General features: G+C 47.8%; 1 protein-coding gene across 1 annotated transcript in view; it reads right to left on the bottom strand.

Moving 5' to 3' along the window:
- The window catches only part of acsf2 (acyl-CoA synthetase family member 2), a 267,757-nt gene that overhangs the window by 131,374 nt on the left and 116,669 nt on the right, over nucleotides 1-19,714 (bottom strand). The window contains exon 9 of the mRNA XM_078570862.1: nucleotides 7,707-7,798. Within this exon, the coding sequence (XP_078426988.1) occupies nucleotides 7,707-7,798 (92 nt within the window). The remainder of the gene's footprint in view (nucleotides 1-7,706; nucleotides 7,799-19,714) is intronic.

The raw sequence follows: 19,714 nt of genomic DNA, 5'->3' as shown, positions 1-19,714 counted from the left end.
AAGACGTGTCAAATTGTCAGGAGGTTTTGTTTCTGGAGGATGGGAGGAGGAGGGCCCCCCACATGACCAGGCAGGCGTGGCAGGAGGTGGCCGAGGCTGTGAGCTCTCAAGATGTTGTGTGGCTCACAGGAACGCAGTGCCGCAAACGATTCAATGGTTTGCTGCGCTCTGGAAGGGTGAGTACCATGTCGGCCTTGACCATTTTACCCAGCAGGTAGCCTTAGCCTTTGAGGCCCTCCCAGCGCCACCCCACGTTTTAGTGTCGTTACTGCATTGGGCATTTGGCGCACGCTGGGTGGGCAAACAGATAGTGACCACGCTTACATCAACCTTAGTGGTTAAGGAGAAGATGGGTTCTCCCTGCAGCATATGTTGGTGTTTGTCGTATTTGAGTAGTCTGGGAGCAACCTGCAGGGGAGGCAGCGAGACACATACTCAGAACTCCAACACATGTCTTATTGATGGTGGTGAGATGGTTGAACAGGAGCCTCAAGGTGTCGTGGCCAAGAGCCATCTGCTGGCCTTGGCGCCGCACCTAGTTGCGCCTCCTTGCCATGGGCGCTAAGACCCGTGTGTTATTCAAAGTGATGGACGCCGAATATGTCATTGGTGGCCGTTGGGGGAGGAGGTTGGGACCAGCCGTACCATCTTCTGGGGACTGATCACCAGTAGTGTGGACAGGAGCCACTGGAGGCCTCAGATGGGTCACTGTGGTTGGGGTGCAGCGTGCGTGTGCAGAGTACATGAGCGATCTGCCCCAATAAATCCTCTTCTCTGGTCTGCAGGCAAAAACAGAGAACAATAGCCAGGAGTGTTTGTGGACTGGTCGTGGGCACACCGTGCTGCAGCGCCTCACTACCTATGAGGAGCAGGCCATGGAGCTGGGGAGGAGGCAGGCGGCCAGGTCGGCAGGTGTCGGCGAGGCTGGGGTGCAGCGGCCAGGTATTTGAGGGCCACAGTCTCATCCACTCTGTCTCCCCACCATCCAAAGCACCGATGGTTGCTGCAATCGTTAATGCAGCAACACTGCTCATTCACAGACTGATACAGTCAGACGGGTGGGTCATACACAAAGGTCCCTCGGCCCCTTGAGGATGCGCATCTCTAGCACCTTCCAAAGTCGCCTTATCCCATTTGTGACCACTATCCCCATGGCCTAACATGCCATGGCATCGCTGCTGCACATCCAAAGACTTATTGCATCTTAGGAAGGTTTGTACCTCCACCACCCTTTCAGCCAGTGCGTCCCACATTACTCTGTCCAAAAGGTCCTCAGCACCTCACCTGTCAAACTCATGGCACTCAACTTTAATAAATGCCACCATGCCTTATGTTCCTGTTCTGCTACCTTAACGGGTCTGCCCAGCAAGGTCCCTGTAATCATCGTGACTTTCCACAGTCTTACCATTACTCATGTATTCCCGTACCTTGTTTGTCTTGCCCAAGTGCTTAACCGCACACTTATCCACATAACATTCCATGTGGCATTCCTTAAGCCATCTGACCAGCCTGTCTGTATGCGCGTGTAATGTTTGGGCCTCCTCTTGACTATTTACCACCCCACCAATGTTGGTCTCCTTAGGTTCTTGAAGGTTGAGCGCATTATGAGCCTGAGGGGAAAGGGATGAATGGTGTTACTGACTGAACGCTAACTAATGCACTGTCCTTGTTGTTAATTTCAGCATCACCATCGCACGGCCCATGAACAAGACCAGAGCCTCCCCTCCACACCTGAGGGGCATCACTTGCAACTTGCATCACATCATTTCAGCCAGCCAGGCACCAGCGCAGTGACTACCACATCAGTGGGGATTAGGACGTCAGCTAGTGTCCTGGGGCACTAGTGGAGAGGGCACTTCACAATTGCTGGAGGAGATGGCACGGACAGAGAGTGCCAATGGTGCCCGCAGCCAGAGGACTGCGGGGGACCAGGTACATGCTAAGTCCGGCTGTGATGATGTGCCTCTGGGGATGTCAGCCATGCAGCAACTGCAGGACAAGCGGTAGGGTACGCAGGAGCATCTGGCAGGGTTGCATGAGGGTGTGCTTCACTTGGTCTCTATGGTGGAGGAGTCCAGGCAGAGTGCACGTGAAGGCATGAACCTCAGGACAGAGCTTCAGGCTTCCTCCGCTGAGAGATTGACGACTCTCATGGAGAGGGGCTTCAATCGGATTGAGAATCTTCTGATTGGGTTACGCTCTGACCTGCAAGCCCTCACAGCGCTAATGGCCACAGGTGGTCATTCGCAATGTGGGAGATGTTCTGGGCACCGAGTGTCGGCGCTCGGTACCCATGCATCTGCGGTGAACAGGGAGGTCCAATGTGACCTCATGTCGGTGCAGCAGCTGCCTGTCGTCGCTGTGAGCTCCTCTCAGGGCACTCCGGATGAGGGCAGCAGCTCCTCCGCCCCTCTGCCAGTGACCGTTGCATCCGTTGAGGCTGCGACAACTGGAGAGGTGCCAGTTCTGGAACTGGCCACTCCCTCCCAGGCGGGGCCATCACAGGCTCCACGGGCCAGAGGACGCCCGCCAAGGTCATCGATGCCAACAGGACAGCAGAGTCAGCAGGCTGTCTCACAAGCCACTCCGAGCGATGGGGCGGCACCTAGACGTAGCATCCGCAAACGTAAGCATAAGGCATGTTAGGCATTCAACGGGTATGTCATTGGTGATTTTGTGTTGGCCTTAGAATAGGGAATGTTTCATTATCTGCGTCGGAGCGACGTTTGTTGTTTATTTTGGTGGCAAAAAAGTCCACATTTCTGACCATGGCTGAGGATGTTTCCTTTGTGCTGCATTTGTATGATTCACAGACATCTCATGAGTGTTTGAGTGGACATTGATATTTCTGTACGAAGCCCTTAGTTGCAGCTGAACAGGTGGAAGATGAAGCACCTAAGTGCCACGTGTGGAAGCGCCAGGCAATGCTGGTCCTGCTGACCAATGTGTGTGGAGCTAGCTGAAGGTTTGTTGGATTAAAGTGTCCCGGGTGTCCCTGCCTCCTTGGTGTAGTAGCGGGTCGGCGTGCTGCCCCTCATCATCGCCCTATGCTTCCTCATCCTCTGAGCCACTGCTGGATTCATCATGTGCAGCCTCATCCAGGGCGTCAAGGTCTTCATCGTCAACTGCATCCCCCCTTTCCAGCGCAAGATTGTGCAGAGCGCAGCTACCACTATCAGAGACACGGGATCTGGGGGGTACTGGAGTGCGCCCTCTGAGCGGTCCAGGCACCGGAAGCGCATTATGAGCAGACCGATGTCTCTCTCCATCACAGCCCTTGTGGTGCCCTGGCTCCTATTGTAGCGCTGCTCAGCTTCTGTTCTGGGATGATGGAGAAGCGTCATGAGCCACCTTCTGAGGGGATAACCCTAGTCACCCAGCAGCCAACCATCCAGCCGAGTCGGAGCACTGAAGAGCCCCGGCACCTGGGAGTGTCTGAGGATGTAGGTGTTGTGGGGGCTGTCTGGGTACCTTGCACAGACTTGTAGAATCTGCATCCTGTGATCACACACTATCTGCACGTTCATGGAGTGGAAGCCCTTCCTGTTGACGAAGGCACCGGCCTCACCTGCTGGCGCCTTGATGGCCACATGTGTACAGTCTATTGCACCCTGGACGCGGGGAAAGCCAGCAATGGCCGCGAAGCCTCTGGCTCGCTGTGCCTGACTTGCCTGGTCACAGCGGAAGTGGATGAAGGTCAATGCCCATCTGAACAGAATATCTGTAACCTACTTGACACAAGTGTGGACAGCTGATTGGGAGACACCGCAAAGATCACCCACCGAGCCCTGGGAGGAGCCAGATGCATAGAAGTGGAGGGCGACTGAGCTTCAGAGCCACTGGCATGGGGTGTCCACCCACACAGTTAGGGGAGATCTCAGGGCCAATCATCTGACAGATATAGTTCACTGTCCCCCTTGACAGTCGGAGCCTCCTTCGGCACTGCACCTCAGTCATATTGAGGTAGCTGCTTCGCCGCCTGTAAACCCTGGCAGCAGGATAGTGGCGTCTTCTGCGGCCCCTTCCACCTTGGACAACCTCTTGGCCCTGCACCCCTTGTGCCTGCGCCTGGCTTCCCAAAGGTGGCTCCCCTGGAGGCTGATTGTCCACTCCTGGCCTCCTCCTTATTCTATCCCTCCCTTCCTCCTCAGAGGAGCTGCCTCCAGTGGAGATGTCAGAACCCATACCCCCAGGCTAAATGGAGGCCTCCGGAAAGCTGCAGGCCCAATAAAGATTACTGTCTGCAGACTGGTGAGCTGAAGCTTCAAAGTGCTTCCGTTGCCTGGACCGCTCAGGGGCCGCACTCCAGTACCCCCCAGATTGTGTCTCTGTGATAGTGGTAGCATGCTGCGCTCTGCACAATCTTGCGCTGGAAAGGGGGGATGCAGTTGACGATGAAGACCTTGACGCCCTGGATGAGGCTGCACATGATGAATCCAGCAGTGGCTCAGAGGATGAGGAAGCACAGGGCAATGATGAGGGGCAGCACGCCGACCCGCTACTACCCCAAGGAGACAGGGACACCCGGGACACTTTAATCCAACGAACCTTCAGCTAGCTCCACACACATGGATCAGCAGGAGCAGCATTGCCTGGCACTTCCACACGTGGCACTTAGGTGCTACATCTTCCACCTCATCAGCTGCAACTAAGGGCTTAGTACAGAAACACCAATGTCCACTCAAACACTCATGAGATGTCTGTGAATCATACAAATGCAGCACAAAGGAAACACCCTCAGCCATGGTCAGAAATGTGGACTTTATTGCCACCAAAATAAACAACAAACGTCGCTCCGACGCAGATAATGAAACATTCCCTAATCTAGAAAGCTATTGGAAATCGATCTGAGCTGCTAACAATCACACAGGCAAGATTAAAACACTTTCAGCAATAAATACTTCAGATAAAACATTAACAACCCCTCTGAGCCCACATATCCCGCCCGTAGATGAGGTTTGTTAAAAAATCAGTCACCCGCCTGCCCGTTGGGCCCGTGCGCCGAGGTGAAGATCGCACGGGCTCCTCAAAATCAGCGTCGATTGCCAAGTTAAGGGCTTTAACAAGGTCTTTAATTAATGGCGGGCACGCGTTGCGCTTCATTGCGCGCCTGCCCAGCTAAATATCGCGATGCTGCGCACTGATGTCGGGACACTCGCCCGACATCAGCACGCGGCATTTTAAGCGCTAATGTGCAGGCTCCGCCACCCGCATGTCAACCATAAAATTCTGTCCTCTATGACTCCTGTTTGGATCTCATCCTATGCTTAATTTCTTTTGTTAGCCCATGGCTGGGCTGCTTATCCTGTTGTGTTTTTGCACCAAAAAGGAATATATAACTTATGCAATGCAAACATTCATTCTACATTCACTGTAGAAGGCTTGCTTTTATGCTGTCTGAATCTAGCTTCTGAAAACCTGTTAATGCCAGTTAACGAATTTACTAGCTGCAGCTCCAAGCATAGCCTGCATAACTCCTGTTCTAAACCTGGACCAAAACTCACCTTCCCTCAACCCAAGGAGCGGCTTTCAGTTTGTTGCTAAATTAAAGAAAGAAATTAGACTTGATAGAAATTAACCCTTAAAAGCCCCTCTCTTACCAAACTCCAACTGTAGCACTCCAATGCAGCCCAAAGCAGCACTTGAGGGCAGACACAAATAACCCTGGTTTACATGCTGATGGGTCCCAGTGGCATCGAGAGCATGGGTCCTCATGGTGCCACTTCTAGCGAAGCACAAATTCTCGATTCTTGCTCTCTAGAACTTGAGGATCCTTATGGCCCTGGAATTTTTAAATCTGGATCAGGGTTTTGTGCTCGATAATGAAATCAATATCTTACACAGATCCCTGGTGCTGAGATCCAGTTTCCTCACACTGTCACCTAGTAACCCCCTCCCCTATCCCTCTGATGTATCTGTATCTCCCCTGATGTTAATCACAGAATCCTTATAGCAAAGAATGAGGTCATTCAGCCTGTCGTGTCCATGCTGGCTCTGTGCAAGAGCAACTCAACTAGTCCCATTCCCCCTGTCCCAGAGGCCTGCAATTTTTTTTCTGTTCAAGTACTTATCCAATTCCCTTTTGAAAATCACTATTGAATCTGCATCTATTGCACTCTCAGGCAGTGCATTCCAGATTCTAACCACTCGCTGATTTAAAAAAAACTTTTGTACCTCCTTTGGTTCTTTCACCAATCGCCTTAAATCACTGTCCACAAGTTCTTGACCTTTCTGCCAATGGGAACAGTTGCTTCCTATCTACTCTGTATAGCCCCCTCATGATTTTAAGCAGCTCCATCAAATCTCCTCTCAGCCTTTTCTTCTGCCAGAGCACAGTCCCAGCTTCTCCAATCTATCCAGGTAACTGAAGCCCTTCGTCCCGGAACCATTCCTCAATCTTTTCTGCACCTTTCCAACCTTTCACATCCTTTCTAAAGTAGGTCCACAGTACTCCATTTGAGGTTGAGCCTGTGTTTTATAAGGTTCATCATAATTCCTTTGCTTTTGTACTCCATGCCTTTTATGATAAAACCCAGGATACCTAAAGCCTTTTTAACGATTTTCTCAACCTGACCTGCCACTTACAATGATTTGTGCACATGTACCCCGAGGTCTCTCTGTACCTGAATCCCCTTAGAACTGTACCTTTTCGTTTATATTGTCTCTCCTTGTTCTTGCTATCACTTCATACTTCTCCGCATTATATTTATCTGCCACATGTCTACCCATTCCACCAGCCTGTTTATGTCCTTGAAGTCACCTATCACTATCCACCTCACAGTTCACAACACAGCAGTCAAACTGTCACTCCGCAACTCTTCTTCTCCGTATTACTACTGTTTCTCTACTGATGTTGTTCCAGCTTTCCCACAATGTTACTCAGTAACTCCTCTCACCACATTACACAATGTTCCTGACTGTATCTTCATTGATGTTAATCCAACTGACTCACAATGTTACTCAGTAACTCATTGTTCTTTAAACAAAAATTTGACATTAATCCAAGTAGAAAAACAGTTGGAGTTTATCTGATATGGAGAGTGCCCAATAATGGATGAGTCGAGCAGACATGGCACAATCAGAATCAGCTCCCGATTGAGTACAACATTGGACAGGTAGTTGGGGCAGAGCCTGTGCAATGGTGAGGCTCCCTTGAGGTTCTGTCAACTTCCACTGGCCACTTACACAAGACTGATCGTCAGGGCATCGATGAAAAGGTATACCGTTTCCCTCAGTTCCTCCCCAGCCCCTCCAAATTTGAGTCCATTAGGACTCTCTACTACTGGGTGTCAATGTTAGATGAGAAGGCTTCCCATATTTAGCAATAGCAGAACTTAGGGCAACTCAGATCACCCCCCTTTGCTCTATCTGAGAATTTTTACATTTTACTCAATAGCCACCTGTTTGTCTTTGTGCAATATTGTAATTTGCTAGTTTTGTACTGGTTGAGACTGCACAACTCATTTCACATCTAATCCTTGCTGCCAACATACAAAGTCTTCTGCCTCATCAGTCCGAGCTGCATTGAAAAATCCCACATGTGGGTTGTAGTACATAGCTCTACACCCCCATTCAAGGACAGGGGTCAGAGGTCTAAAAGCAAACTACCCAATGGCCAACCCCAATATACATGCAATACACTGTGTTCCTGAAAAGAGAAAGGGGCAAAATATCTTCCCTTTCAAATACAGGAGCTTTCATCTTACCTGCTTCCAGTGTTGAGAGGTCAAAAGCAGAGAAGTCATTCTGGCCCATCATGTCAAGGTACATTGTTGGTGTCCCATATAGGACCGTACATCTAGGAAAACAAGCAGAGCACACAAGAGTGTCAGAACATGGTACAATTCTACAATTAGTCATTTAGTAGTACAGAACTTGAGAATTGCTGAAAAAAGTCATGCTGTTGAAGCTTTTCATCTTGCACTCATCAGGACTGATGCAAAAATACCAAATTACAAAGGGGGCAACAATTAAACTGTATGGGAAAAAGGTGCTGATTGGTTGGCAAGTCGCATCTGATTGGCTGTGATGCTGCCATGGCAAATGCACCAGGGAACTACTTTACAATTACAATTTATTTTACAATTCTTTGCATTTCTATTCCTCTTCAGCTGAATCCTACTAAATGTCAATCTCTCTCTTTCCCATTCTGGTCTCTTTATTTTGGTAGTGCAATTCTGCTCAACATTTCTCTGAACCTTTTTCTCTTCTCCTCTCTTCTCAGCTTCAAATCATCTATCTTACTTCCCCTTCTTGTGGTCCTCACCCCTTCCTGTGGTCCTCAGTGTTCACATCATACTGAACCCTCTAACTTATTCTTACCCTGTGGAACTCCATGTCATCAGTATTGGGGTCTTGTCAGCGTACAAGGAAGATTATTTTACAAGGATAGTTTGGACAGGTGAATGTTACCCAAAAAATAAACTCACATTTAGCAGATGCTGTTGCTCATCTGGTCGCATGTATAACATGTAGGACCTGAGCTCTTTGAGATCCACACCAAGCATTAGCTCAACGACTGAGCAAAGAAATTTTGAGCTTGAGGAAGAAATAGTCAGCCATCACAGGAGGCAAAGGATCTTGTACAGGAGGGCATGCCAGGAGCAGCATCAGGCATATCTGAAAATGAGCTGTCAACCCAGTGAAACCACAACACATGACTACTTGCATGCCAAATAGCAAAAGCAGCATGTGATAGACAGAGCTAAGCAATCCCACAACCAGTGGACCAGATCTAAGCTCTGCAGTCCTGCCACATCCAGCTGTGAATGGTGGTGGACAATTAAACAACTAACTGGAGGAGGAGGGTCCACAAATATCCCCATCCTTAATGATGGGGGAGCGCAGCACATCAATGCAAAAGACAAGGCTGAAGCATTTGCAACAATCTGAGTGAATGCTGAGTGAATGATCCATCTTGGCCTCCTCCAGAGATCCCCAGCATCATGGATGCTAGTTTTCAGCCAATTCGATTCACTCCACACGATACCAAGAAAGGGCTGCAGGCACTAGATTCTACAAAGGCTATGGGCCTTGATAACATTCCGGCAATAGCAATGAAGACCTGTGCTCCAGAAGTAGCCATGCCCCTAGCCAAACTGCTCCAGTACAGCTAAAAAACTGGCATCTATCCAGTAACGTGGAGAATTGCCCAGGTATGTCCTGTACACAAGTAGCAGGATAAATCCAACCTGGCCAATTACCACCTCATCAGTCCACTCTCGATTATCAGCAAAGAGATGAAAGGTGTCGATGGCAGTGCTATCAAGTGGCACTTATTCCGCAATAACGTGACACTTTTGCTCAGTTTGGGTTCTGCCAGGGCCATTCAGCTCCTGACCTCATTACAGTCTTGCTCCAATCATGGACAGAAGAGCTGAACTTAGGGGATGAGTTGAGAGTGACTGTCCTTGACATCATGGCAGCATTTGGCTGAGTGTGGCATGAAGGAGCCCTAGCAAAACTGGAGTCAATAAGAATCAGGGAGAAAGCTCTCCATTGGTTGGAGTCATGCCTAGCATAAAGAAAGATGGTTATGATTGGAGGTTGTCTGGGCTCTCAGCCAAGCATACATAATGAGAGCCCTGACAACCATTACTCATATTGAAACACGGAGGCCCCAGGGAAACCATAGCTTGGGCTCTTTGATTTCTGAGGTCAATTTCACATTGTTTATTTACACAGGGTTAAGTGGTTTCAAGGGCTTGCTGTTTTTGTTATTGATGCTTTAAAGGGTCTGGATGACTGACACTTTTATTGCCTTCTAGTGAAGTTACTTTTAAAAAATATAGTAGCAAGTTATGAATGAATTATGTTTTTAAAGCTTTTTATTAACCCATCCTACTGTCAATATAGGTTCATTGGTTCTATACAATGTATGAGGGGCCATGGGGGACGGGAGGAAGGGCAGAAGTGGGCATTGAGGGCATGAGGGCCATAAATGGAATGCGTGCATTTGACAGGAATCAGACCACACCCTTTCAAGACTCTCCTGAAAATCAGACAGCCTGGGAGTGGGATCGGGAATCCCGGAATCGGGACTGGCCTGCAATTTTTAAAAGGCTCCCAAGTCATCCCAACTCGGTGAAAATTCAGCCTATGTGTCCATTCTAGCTACTGGTTCACATTCCAGCCCATTATTCCTTCTTCCTTTTGCTCTCAGTTCATCTCCGGTCTCCTCTTCTTCTTGTCACCAAATCATGTTACCTTTTAATTCTCCCTCTTAGGTACTTAACCCTGTTACCACCATAATCCCAAACATTATTCATGCCCTGCTGCTATCCCAGACTTGAATCCCGCTCAGGAAAACCTACAGTTACCCTCTGTACATTCTCCAAAGGGTCCAGTGAGGCACCAATCACTGCCACCCATATCAGCAATAACCCCAATTGCCACAGCCTCATCTCGCATCAACCTTCTCACCCAGCTAGGGGTTAATCTCAAAACTTCCCTCCCTCTCTACATACTCCAGCATGTCTGTTCACTCACAAATAAGATATTTGCTGTCCATAAACCAATGGATGATTGCATCAACATATTGCATTCCACAGACACTTGCAATCACACTCTCACCAACACTTCTGATTTTCCTGCCCCAGTAAAAGTTAGCCTTTCTCACCCTGATTGTGGCTCTGATATGAACCCCATCTTCATTCCCTCAAGTCCAAGGGAGGACAGACTGGATTGTAACTGGCACATAACTACTTAATCCATCCTTCAATGTATTTGGTCTGACCGCATCGAGCACCATGGGACCTCACTCTCCTTTGCTTAAAATACTGAATACTCCATGATCATCCTGGAGAGCATTGTTAACCCGACTTCAGTTCACCACCACTAACCTTAATCCCCTGCTCCCCACGAACCTCCAAAAGTGCAAGGAGCTCATGGACTTGTTACCAACGTGCAGGGCATTCATCAAGCTGTCTCTGCTGCTTCTCCCATTGTTATAACTCAGATAGCCAGTGTGAAATGGAGCATAGTTTTTATACACTTACAAGCTTTTATTCACAGGGAGACATATTATATATCATGCACTTCAAATCTACCAATCACAATTTAAGCCTGCTTAAATACTGAATGCCAACTACCTGAATATGATTAACCCCCAATTGATATAGAATTAACACCACTACCCACCAGGGCAAACTTCCCACCCCTACCCTAACCCTGAACTTGCACCTTTCTTCAGTTTATCTCCCATCTCCCCTCTGTTTTTTTTAATTCATTCTTGGGATGTGGGTGTCGCTGGCTAGGCCATCATTTATTGCCCATCCCTAATTGCCCTTGAGAAGGTGGTGGTGAGCTGCCTTCTTGAACTGCTGCAGTCCATGTGGTGTAGGTGCACTCACAGTGCTGTTAGGAAGGGAGTTCCAAGATTTTGACCCAGCAACAGTGAAGAAGTGGTGATATATTTCCAAGTCAGGATGGTGTGTGGCTTTGAGGGGAACTTCCGGATGACGGTGTTCCCAGGTATCTGCTACCTTTGTCCTTCTAGATGGTAGTGGTTGTAGGCTTGGAAGGTGCTACCTAAGGAGGCTCGGTGAGTTCTTGCAGTGCATCTTGTAGATGGTACACACTGCTGCCACTGTGCATTCGTGGTGAAGGGAGTGAATGTTTGTGTATTTGGTGCCAATCAAGCTGCTTTGTCCTGGATGGTGTTGAGCTTCTTGAGTGTTGTTGGAGTTGCACTCATCCAGACAAGTGGGGAGTATTCCATCACGCTCCTGACTTGTGCCTTGTTGATAGTGGACAGGTTTTGGGGAGTCAGGAGGCAAGTTACTCACTGCAGGATTCCTAGCCTCTGACCTGCTCTTGTAGCCATAGCATTTATATAGCTAGTCTAGTTCCACTTCTGGTCAATGGTAACTCCCAGGATGTTAAGAGGTGGGGAATTCAGCAATGCTAATGCCATTGAATGTCAAGGAGCAATGGTTAAGATTCTCTCTTGTTGGAGATGGTCATTGCTTGGCACTTGTGTGGCGTGAATGTTACTTGCCACTTGTCAGCCCAAGCCTGGATATTGTCCAGATCTTGCTGCATTTGGATATGGACTGCTTCAGTATCTGAGTCATACTTAACATTGCACAATCATCAGCAAATATCCCCACTTCTGACCTTATGATGGAAGGAAGGTCATTGATGAAGCAGCAGAAGATGGTTGGGCCTCGGACACGATCCTGAGGAACTCCTGCAGCTGGAACTGAGATGACTGACCTCCAACAACCACAACCATCTTCCTTTGTGCTAGGTATGACTCCAACCAACAAAGAGTTTTCCCAGATTCCCATTGACTCCAGTTTTGCTAGGGCTCCTTGATGCCACACTCTGTCAAATGCTGCCTTGATGTCAAGGGCAGTTACCCTCACCTCACCACTTGAGTTCAGCTCTTTTATCCATATTTGAACCAAGATGTAATGAGGTCAGGAGCTGAGTGGCCCTGGTGGGACCTAAACTGAGCCTCAGTGAGCAGGTTATTTCTAAGCAAGTGCCGCTTGATAGCACTGTTGATGATCCCTTTACTGATGACCGACAGTAGACTGATGGGGCGGTGATTGACCGGGTTGGATTTGTCCTGCTTCTTTGTACAGGACACGCCTGAGCAATTTTCCACATTGCTGGGTAGATGCCAGTGTTGTAGCTGCACTGGAACAGCTTGGTCAGGGGCGAGGCAAGTTCTGGAGCACAAGTTTTCAGTACTATTGCTGGAATATTGTCACGGCCCATAGCCTTTGCAGTATCCAGTGCCTTCAGCCATTTTTTGATATCACATGGAGCAAATCAAATTGGGTGAAGACTGGTATCTGTGATGCTGTGGACCCCTGGAGAAAGATGAGATGGATCACCTACTCGGCACTTCTGGCAGAAGATTGTCACAAATGTTTCTGCCTTATCTTTTGTACTGATGTGCTGGGCTCCCCATCATTGGAGATATTTGTGCAGCCTCCTCCTCCAGTGAGTTGTTTAATTGTCCACCATTGACTGACTGGATGTGGCGGACTGCAGAGCTTGGATCTGATCCATTGGTTGTGGAATTGCTTTGCTCTGTCTATCACTTGCTACTTATGCTGTTTGGCACGCAGGTAGTCCCGTGTTGTAGCTTCACAAGGTTGACACCTCATTTTTAGGTATGCCCTCCTGCACTCTTCATTGAACCAGGGTTGATTCCTTGGCTTGGCGGTAATGGGAGGATATGCCAGGCCATGAGGTTAATGATTGTGGTCGAGTACAATTCTGCTGCTGCTGATGGTCCACAGCGATTTATGGTTGCCCAGTTTTTAGTTGCTAGATCTGTTCAAAATCTATACCATTTAGTATGGTGGTTGTGCCACAACTCTATGGAGGGTATCCTCAATGTGAAGACGGGACTTCATCTCCACAACGACTGTGCGGTGGTCACTCCTACCAATACTGTCATGGACAGATGCATCTGCGGCAAGCAGGTTGATGAGGATGAGGTCAAGTATGTTCTTCCCTCTCCTTGGTTCCCTTGCCACCTGCCACAGACCCAGTATAGCAGCTATGTCCTTTAGGACTCAGCCAATTCGGTCAGAGTTATTGAGCCACTCTTGGTAATGGACATTGAAGTCCCCCACCCAGAGTATATTCTGCGCCCATGCCACCCTCAGTGCTTCCTCCAAGTGGTTTCAATATTGAGGAGCGCTGATTCTTCAGCTGAGGGAGGGCGGTACATGGTAATCAGCAAGAGGTTTCCTTTCCCATGTTTGACCTGATGCCATGAGACTTCATGGGATCCAGAGTCAATATTGAGGACTCCCAGGACAACTCCCTCAAGCAGTATACCACTGTGCCTGTATACCACCTCTGCTGGGTCTGTCCTGCTGGTGGGACAGGACATACCCAGGGATGGTGATAGTGGTGTCTGGAACATTATCTGTAAGGTATGATTCTGTGAGGATGACTATGTCCGTCTGTTGCTTGACTAGTCTGTGACAGCTCTCCCAATTTTGGCACTAGCCCCCAGAAGTAAGGAGGACTTTGCAGGGTCGACAGGGCTGAGTTTACCATTATCGTTTCTGGTGCCTGGTCAATGCTAGTTCATCCATCCGGTTCCATTCCTTTTCAACTTTTTGGCGGATTGACACAACTGAGTGGCTTGCTAGGCCATGAGACCCACCTCAATCTGCTATCTTGACCATATTCCCATTAAAATGCTGACCACCACATTTACCCTCCTGGTCCCCATGTTAGTCAATATTATAATGGTTCCCTATCCTCGTTCCTCATCTTCATCTGCCATCATCACCCTCTCCTCAAAAAAACACTAATTCTTGACCTTTCTGCTCTTGAAAACTACAACTCTAACTCCAACCTTTCTTTTCTGTCAAGATCTTTGAACCTCCCAAATTTGTTTGATTCACTTCTGTCATTTCCATCATTCCCACAATATTGGAATGGCCTTAATTGATATCCTCTGTGACTAAAATACTATAAACATCCCAAAGATATCAGATAAGCAAGGAACTAATGGGAGGAAAGATCTTGTAACAGTCTCTATCACGAGGGATAAAGTATTTGGCAAACTAATGGGACTAAAGGCAGACAAGTCACCAGGACCTGATGGCCTGCATCCAAGGGTTTTAAAGGAAGTGGCTATAGAGATAGTGGAGGCATTAGTCAAAATATTCCAGAACTCACTGGATTCTGGGAGGGTCCCAGCAGATTGGAAAACCGCTAATGTGACGCCCCTGTTCAAGAAGGGAGGGAGACAAAAAGCAGGAAACTATAGGCCAGTCAGCCTAATGTCCGTCGTTGGGAAAATGCTAGAGTCAATTATTAAGGAAGAAATAGTGGGACAAAAAGCTTAACACAATCAAACAGAGTCAACATGGTTTTGCAAAAGGGAAATCATGTTTGACAAATTTGCGAGAGTTCATGAGGATATAACAAGCAGAGTTGACAAAGAGGGATCAGTAGATGTAGTGTATTTGGATTTCCAGAAGGCATTCAATAAGGTGCCACATAAAAAGTTACTGAACAAGATAGGAGCTCACGGTATTGGGAGTAATGTATTAGCATGGATTGAGGATTGGTTAACACACAGAAGACAGAGTTGGGATTAATGGGTCTTTTTTAGGTTGGGAAAACGTAACTAGTGGAGTGCCACAAGGATCAGTCCTAGGGCTTCAATTATTTACTATCTATATTAATGACTTGGAGGAGGGGGCAGAGTATAATGTATCCAAATTTGCTGATGATACAAAAATAGGTGGGAAGGCATGTTGTAATGAGGATGTAAGGAACCTGCAAGGGGATATAGACATGTTGAGTGAGTGGGAAAAAACTGGGCAGATAGAATTAAATGTAGGAAAGTGTGAGGTCATGCACATTGGTAGGAAGAATCAAAAGGCAGACTATTATTTAAATGGAGAGAAACTTCAAAAAAATGCAGCACAGAGGGACCTGGGTGTTCTTGTGCATGAAACACAAAAAGTTAGCATGCAGGTGCAGCAAGTACTTAAGAAGGCAAATGGAATTTTAGCCTGTATCGCTAGGGGGTTGGAGTTCAAAAATAGGGAAGTCTTGTTACAACTGTACAGGGTGTTGGTGAGGCCGCACCTGGAGTACTGTGTACAGTTTTGGACCCCATATTTAAGGAAGGATATACTGGTATTGGAGGCAGTTCAAAAGAGATTCACTAGGCTGATTCCTGGGATGAAGGGGTTGACTTATCAAGAACAGCTAAACAGGTTAGGCCTTTATTCATTGGAGTTTAGAAGATTGAGGGGTGATCTTATTGAAACATACAAGATTCTGAGGGGGCTTGACAGGGTAGGTGTTGAGAAGATGTTTCCACGAGTGGGGGAAATCTTGAACTAGGGGACAGTTACAGAATAAGGAGCACTCATTTAAAACTGAGATGTGACGGAATTTCTTCTCTCAGAGGGTAATAAATGTCTGGAATTCTCAATGCCAGAGAGTTATGGAGGCTAGGTCACTGAAAGTATTTAAAGAGGAGGTACAGATTTTTGAAATAACGGGGAGTTGAGGGCTATGAGGAACTGGCACAAAAGAGGAGTTGAGGCCTGGGCTGATCAGCCATGATCTTATTGAATGGCAGGGAAGGCTTGAGGGACCGAATGGCCTACTCCTGCTCCTATTTCTTATGTTCTTATGTAAATACTTTGTTGAAGTATACCATTTATTTGTGTTGTTTTGTGCTCGTCAAATTGAGGAACCTAGTGCCAGCATCAAATACTCCCAGGGCAGGTACAGCATAGGTTAGATACAAAGTAAAACTCCCTCTCCTCTGTCCTATCAAACACACTCAGGATAGGTACAACCTATTTTTAACATGGTATCTAACCTATGCAGTTTATAAAATTAAGTTTTTGAAGCTGTCTTTAATTTAGGATAAGGTGAAGGGGGGTCATGTGGCCTTTTCTGAAGTCTGCCTAATGGCAGGCCTTGTTGATATGGCTGCTAAAGATTAAAGGGAGGTTCTTTTGCTGGAAAGAAGGTGTAAGGCATTCACTTTTGGACCCAATGGCAGCAGCACCTGTGTTTACAGTGGTTTGACTGCTAGTCTTCAAAGTCCCTGGAAGGTGTTGCGAATGTTGTGTTATAAACAATTATACTTTGAACTGTCCTTTTTCTTTTAAGATAAGAGAGTTGGTGGCCTCAAGGATAGCTAAGCAGCATTTCTGAAACAAACACAGAAAATGCTGGAGAAACTCGGCAGGGCTAACAGCATCTGTGGAGAGGGAAACAGTTAACGTTTCGAGTCTGTATGACCCTTCAAAGCTGGAAGAAGCCCTGAAGAAGGGTCATACAGACTCGAAACGTTAACTCTGTTTCTCTCTTCACTGATGCTGCTAGACCTGTTCAGGGTTTTTCCAGCATTTTCTGTTTTTGTTTCAGATTTCTAGCATCTGCGGTATTTTGCTTTTAATCAGCATTTCTACCTGGATACAAGGCCCGAGTCATTCACATTGTCAGTGAAATGGACTGAGAGGGGAATGGTTTCTAAAATATCCCTGAAACTCAGGCACAGGGAGTCTGTCAGGATCTGGGTGGGGGAAACAGCTAGAGGCCGAAAGTCTGCTTCACTGAGCAGGAATCATGCTCAGATTGAAAAGACCAAATTCATGAGGATTCATCTGAGGGTGGAAGACTCACCTAGCCCTCAAAGCAAAAGGTAGTTCTGGGTTTAAAAGGTTGGGAAGGAAAGGAAGGGAAGCAAACTCTCAGGAGCTAACAATTGCTTTGGACTAGATCCAGGAAAATCGAATGGCTACTTAAGGGTCAGTGTAAAGTATACTTGTGAGGTGGGTTTTTAGGTTGTGTTAAAAGTAAAAGGAGAAAGTTCCATTCTGTAGTTAAAAGTATAAGTTCCCAACAAAAATAGTGTTTAGTTAGATAAAAACAAAAAGCTAAAAGCTACTGCGGATGCTGGAAATCCAAAACAAAAACAGAATTACCTGGAAAAACTCAGCAAGTCTGGCAGCATCGGCGGAGAAGAAATCAGTTAATGTTTCGAGCCTTCATGGCCCTTCGGCAGAACTGGAGCATAGTTAGAAGAAAGGAGAAATATAAATTGGTTTAAGGTGGGGGGGGGGGGGGGGTGGGGGGGAAAGAGACACATTGAGGGTGTGGTGTGATGATTGTGGAGATGAGCAGATAATCAAAAGATGTCACAGACAAAAGGGTCAAAGAGGTGTTGAAGGTGGTGGTCTTTGTCTGAGAAAAGTGCTAATTAAGAATGGAAGACAGGATATTCAAAGTACAGCTCTAGTGGGGGTGGGGTGGAAAGACTAGAGGTTTTAGTTTTAGATTTAAAAATAATAGAAATAGGTGGGGAAAGAAGAATCTATATAAATTATTGGAAAAAAAGCGGGGGGGTGGGAAAAGAAACGGGGTGGGGATGGGGGGAGGGGGAGTTTAAGATCTAAAGTTGTTGAATTCAATATTCAGCCCAGAGGGCTGTAAAGTGCCTAGTCGGAAGATGAGGTGCTGTTCCTCCAGTTTGCGTTGGGCTTCACTGGAACAATGCAGCAAGCCAAGGACAGACATGTTGGCAAGAGAACAGGGTGGAGTGTTAAAATGGCAAGCGACAGGGAGGTTTGGGTCTTTCTTGCAGACAGACCGCAGGTGTTCCGCAAAACGGTCGCCCAGTTTGCGTTTGGTCTTTCCAATGTAGAGGAGACCGCATTGGGAGCAACGAATGCAGTAGACTAAGTTAGGGGAAATGCAAGTGAAATGCTGCTTCACTTGAAAGGAGTGTTTGGGCCCTTGGACGGTGAGGAGAGAGGAAGTGAAGGGGCAGGTGTTGCATCTTCTGCGTGGGCATGGGGAGGTGCCATAAGTGGGGGTTGAGGAGTAGGGGGTGATGGAGGAGTGGACCAGGGTGTCCCGGAGGGAACGATCCCTACGGAATGCCGTCAAGGGGGGTGAAGGGAAGATGTGTTTGGTGGTGGCATCATGCTGGAGTTGGCGGAAATGGCGGAGGATGATCCTTTGAATGCGGAGGCTGGTGGGGTGATAAGTGAGGACAAGGGGGACCCTATCATGTTTCTGGGAAGGAGGAGAAGGCGTGAGGGAGGATGCGCGGGATATGGGCCGGACACGGTTGAGGGCCCTGTCAACGACCGTGGATGGAAAACCTCGGTTAAGGAAGAAGGAGGACATGTCAGAGGAGCTGTTTTTGAAGGTAGCGTCATCAGAACAGATGCGACGGAGGCGAAGGAACTGAGAGAATGGGATGGAGTCTTTACAGGAAGCGGGGTGTGAGGAGCTGTAGTCGAGGTAGCTGTGGGAGTCGGTAGGCTTGTAATGGATATTGGTGGACAGTCTATCATCAGAAATTGAGACAGAGAGGTCAAGGAAGGGAAGGGAAGTGTCAGAGATGGACCATGTGAAGATGATGGAGGGGTGGAGATTGGAAGCAAAATTAATAAATTTTTCCAGGTCCCGACGAGAGCATGAAGCAGCACCGAAGTAATCATCGATGTACCGGAGAAAGAGTTGTGGGAGGGGGCCGGAGTAGGACTGGAACAAGGACTGTTCCACATACCCCATAAAGAGACAGGCATAGCTGGGGCCCATGCGGGTACCCATAGCCACACCTTTTATTTGGAGGAAGTGAGAGGAGTTAAAGGAGAAATTGTTCAGTGTGAGAACAAGTTGAGCCAGACGGAGGAGAGTAGGGGTGGATGGGGATTGTTGGGGCCTCTGTTCAAGGAAGAAGCTAAGGGCCCTCAGACCATCCTGGTGGGGGATGGAGGTGTAGAGGGATTGGACATCCATGGTGAAGAGGAAGCGGTTGGGGCCAGGGAACTGGAAATTGTTGATGTGACGTAAGGTGTCAGAGGAATCACGGATGTAGGTGGGAAGGGACTGGACAAGGGGAGAGAGAAGGGAGTCAAGATAACGAGAAATGAGTTCCGTGGGGCAGGAACAGGCTGACACGATCGGTCTGCCAGGACAGTTCTGTTTGTGGATTTTGGGTAGGAGGTAGAAGCGGGCCGTCCGAGGTTGGGCGACTATCAAGTTGGAAGCTGTGGGAGGAAGATCTCCAGAGGAGATGAGGTCAGTGACAGTCCTGGAAACAATGGCTTGATGTTCTGTGGTGGGGTCATGGTCCAGGGAGAGGTAGGAGGAAACGTCTGCGAGTTGACGCTCAGCCTCCGCGAGGTAGAGGTCAATGCGCCTGACAACAACAGTACCACCCTTGTCAGCGGGTTTGATGACAATG

This window comes from Cetorhinus maximus, chromosome 24 (assembly GCF_964194155.1).
Source record: "Cetorhinus maximus chromosome 24, sCetMax3.hap1.1, whole genome shotgun sequence".
Taxonomy (NCBI): Eukaryota; Metazoa; Chordata; class Chondrichthyes; order Lamniformes; family Cetorhinidae; genus Cetorhinus; species Cetorhinus maximus.
The sequence above is the reverse complement of the archived record's forward strand: the minus strand, read 5'-3'. Positions and strand labels throughout refer to the sequence as shown.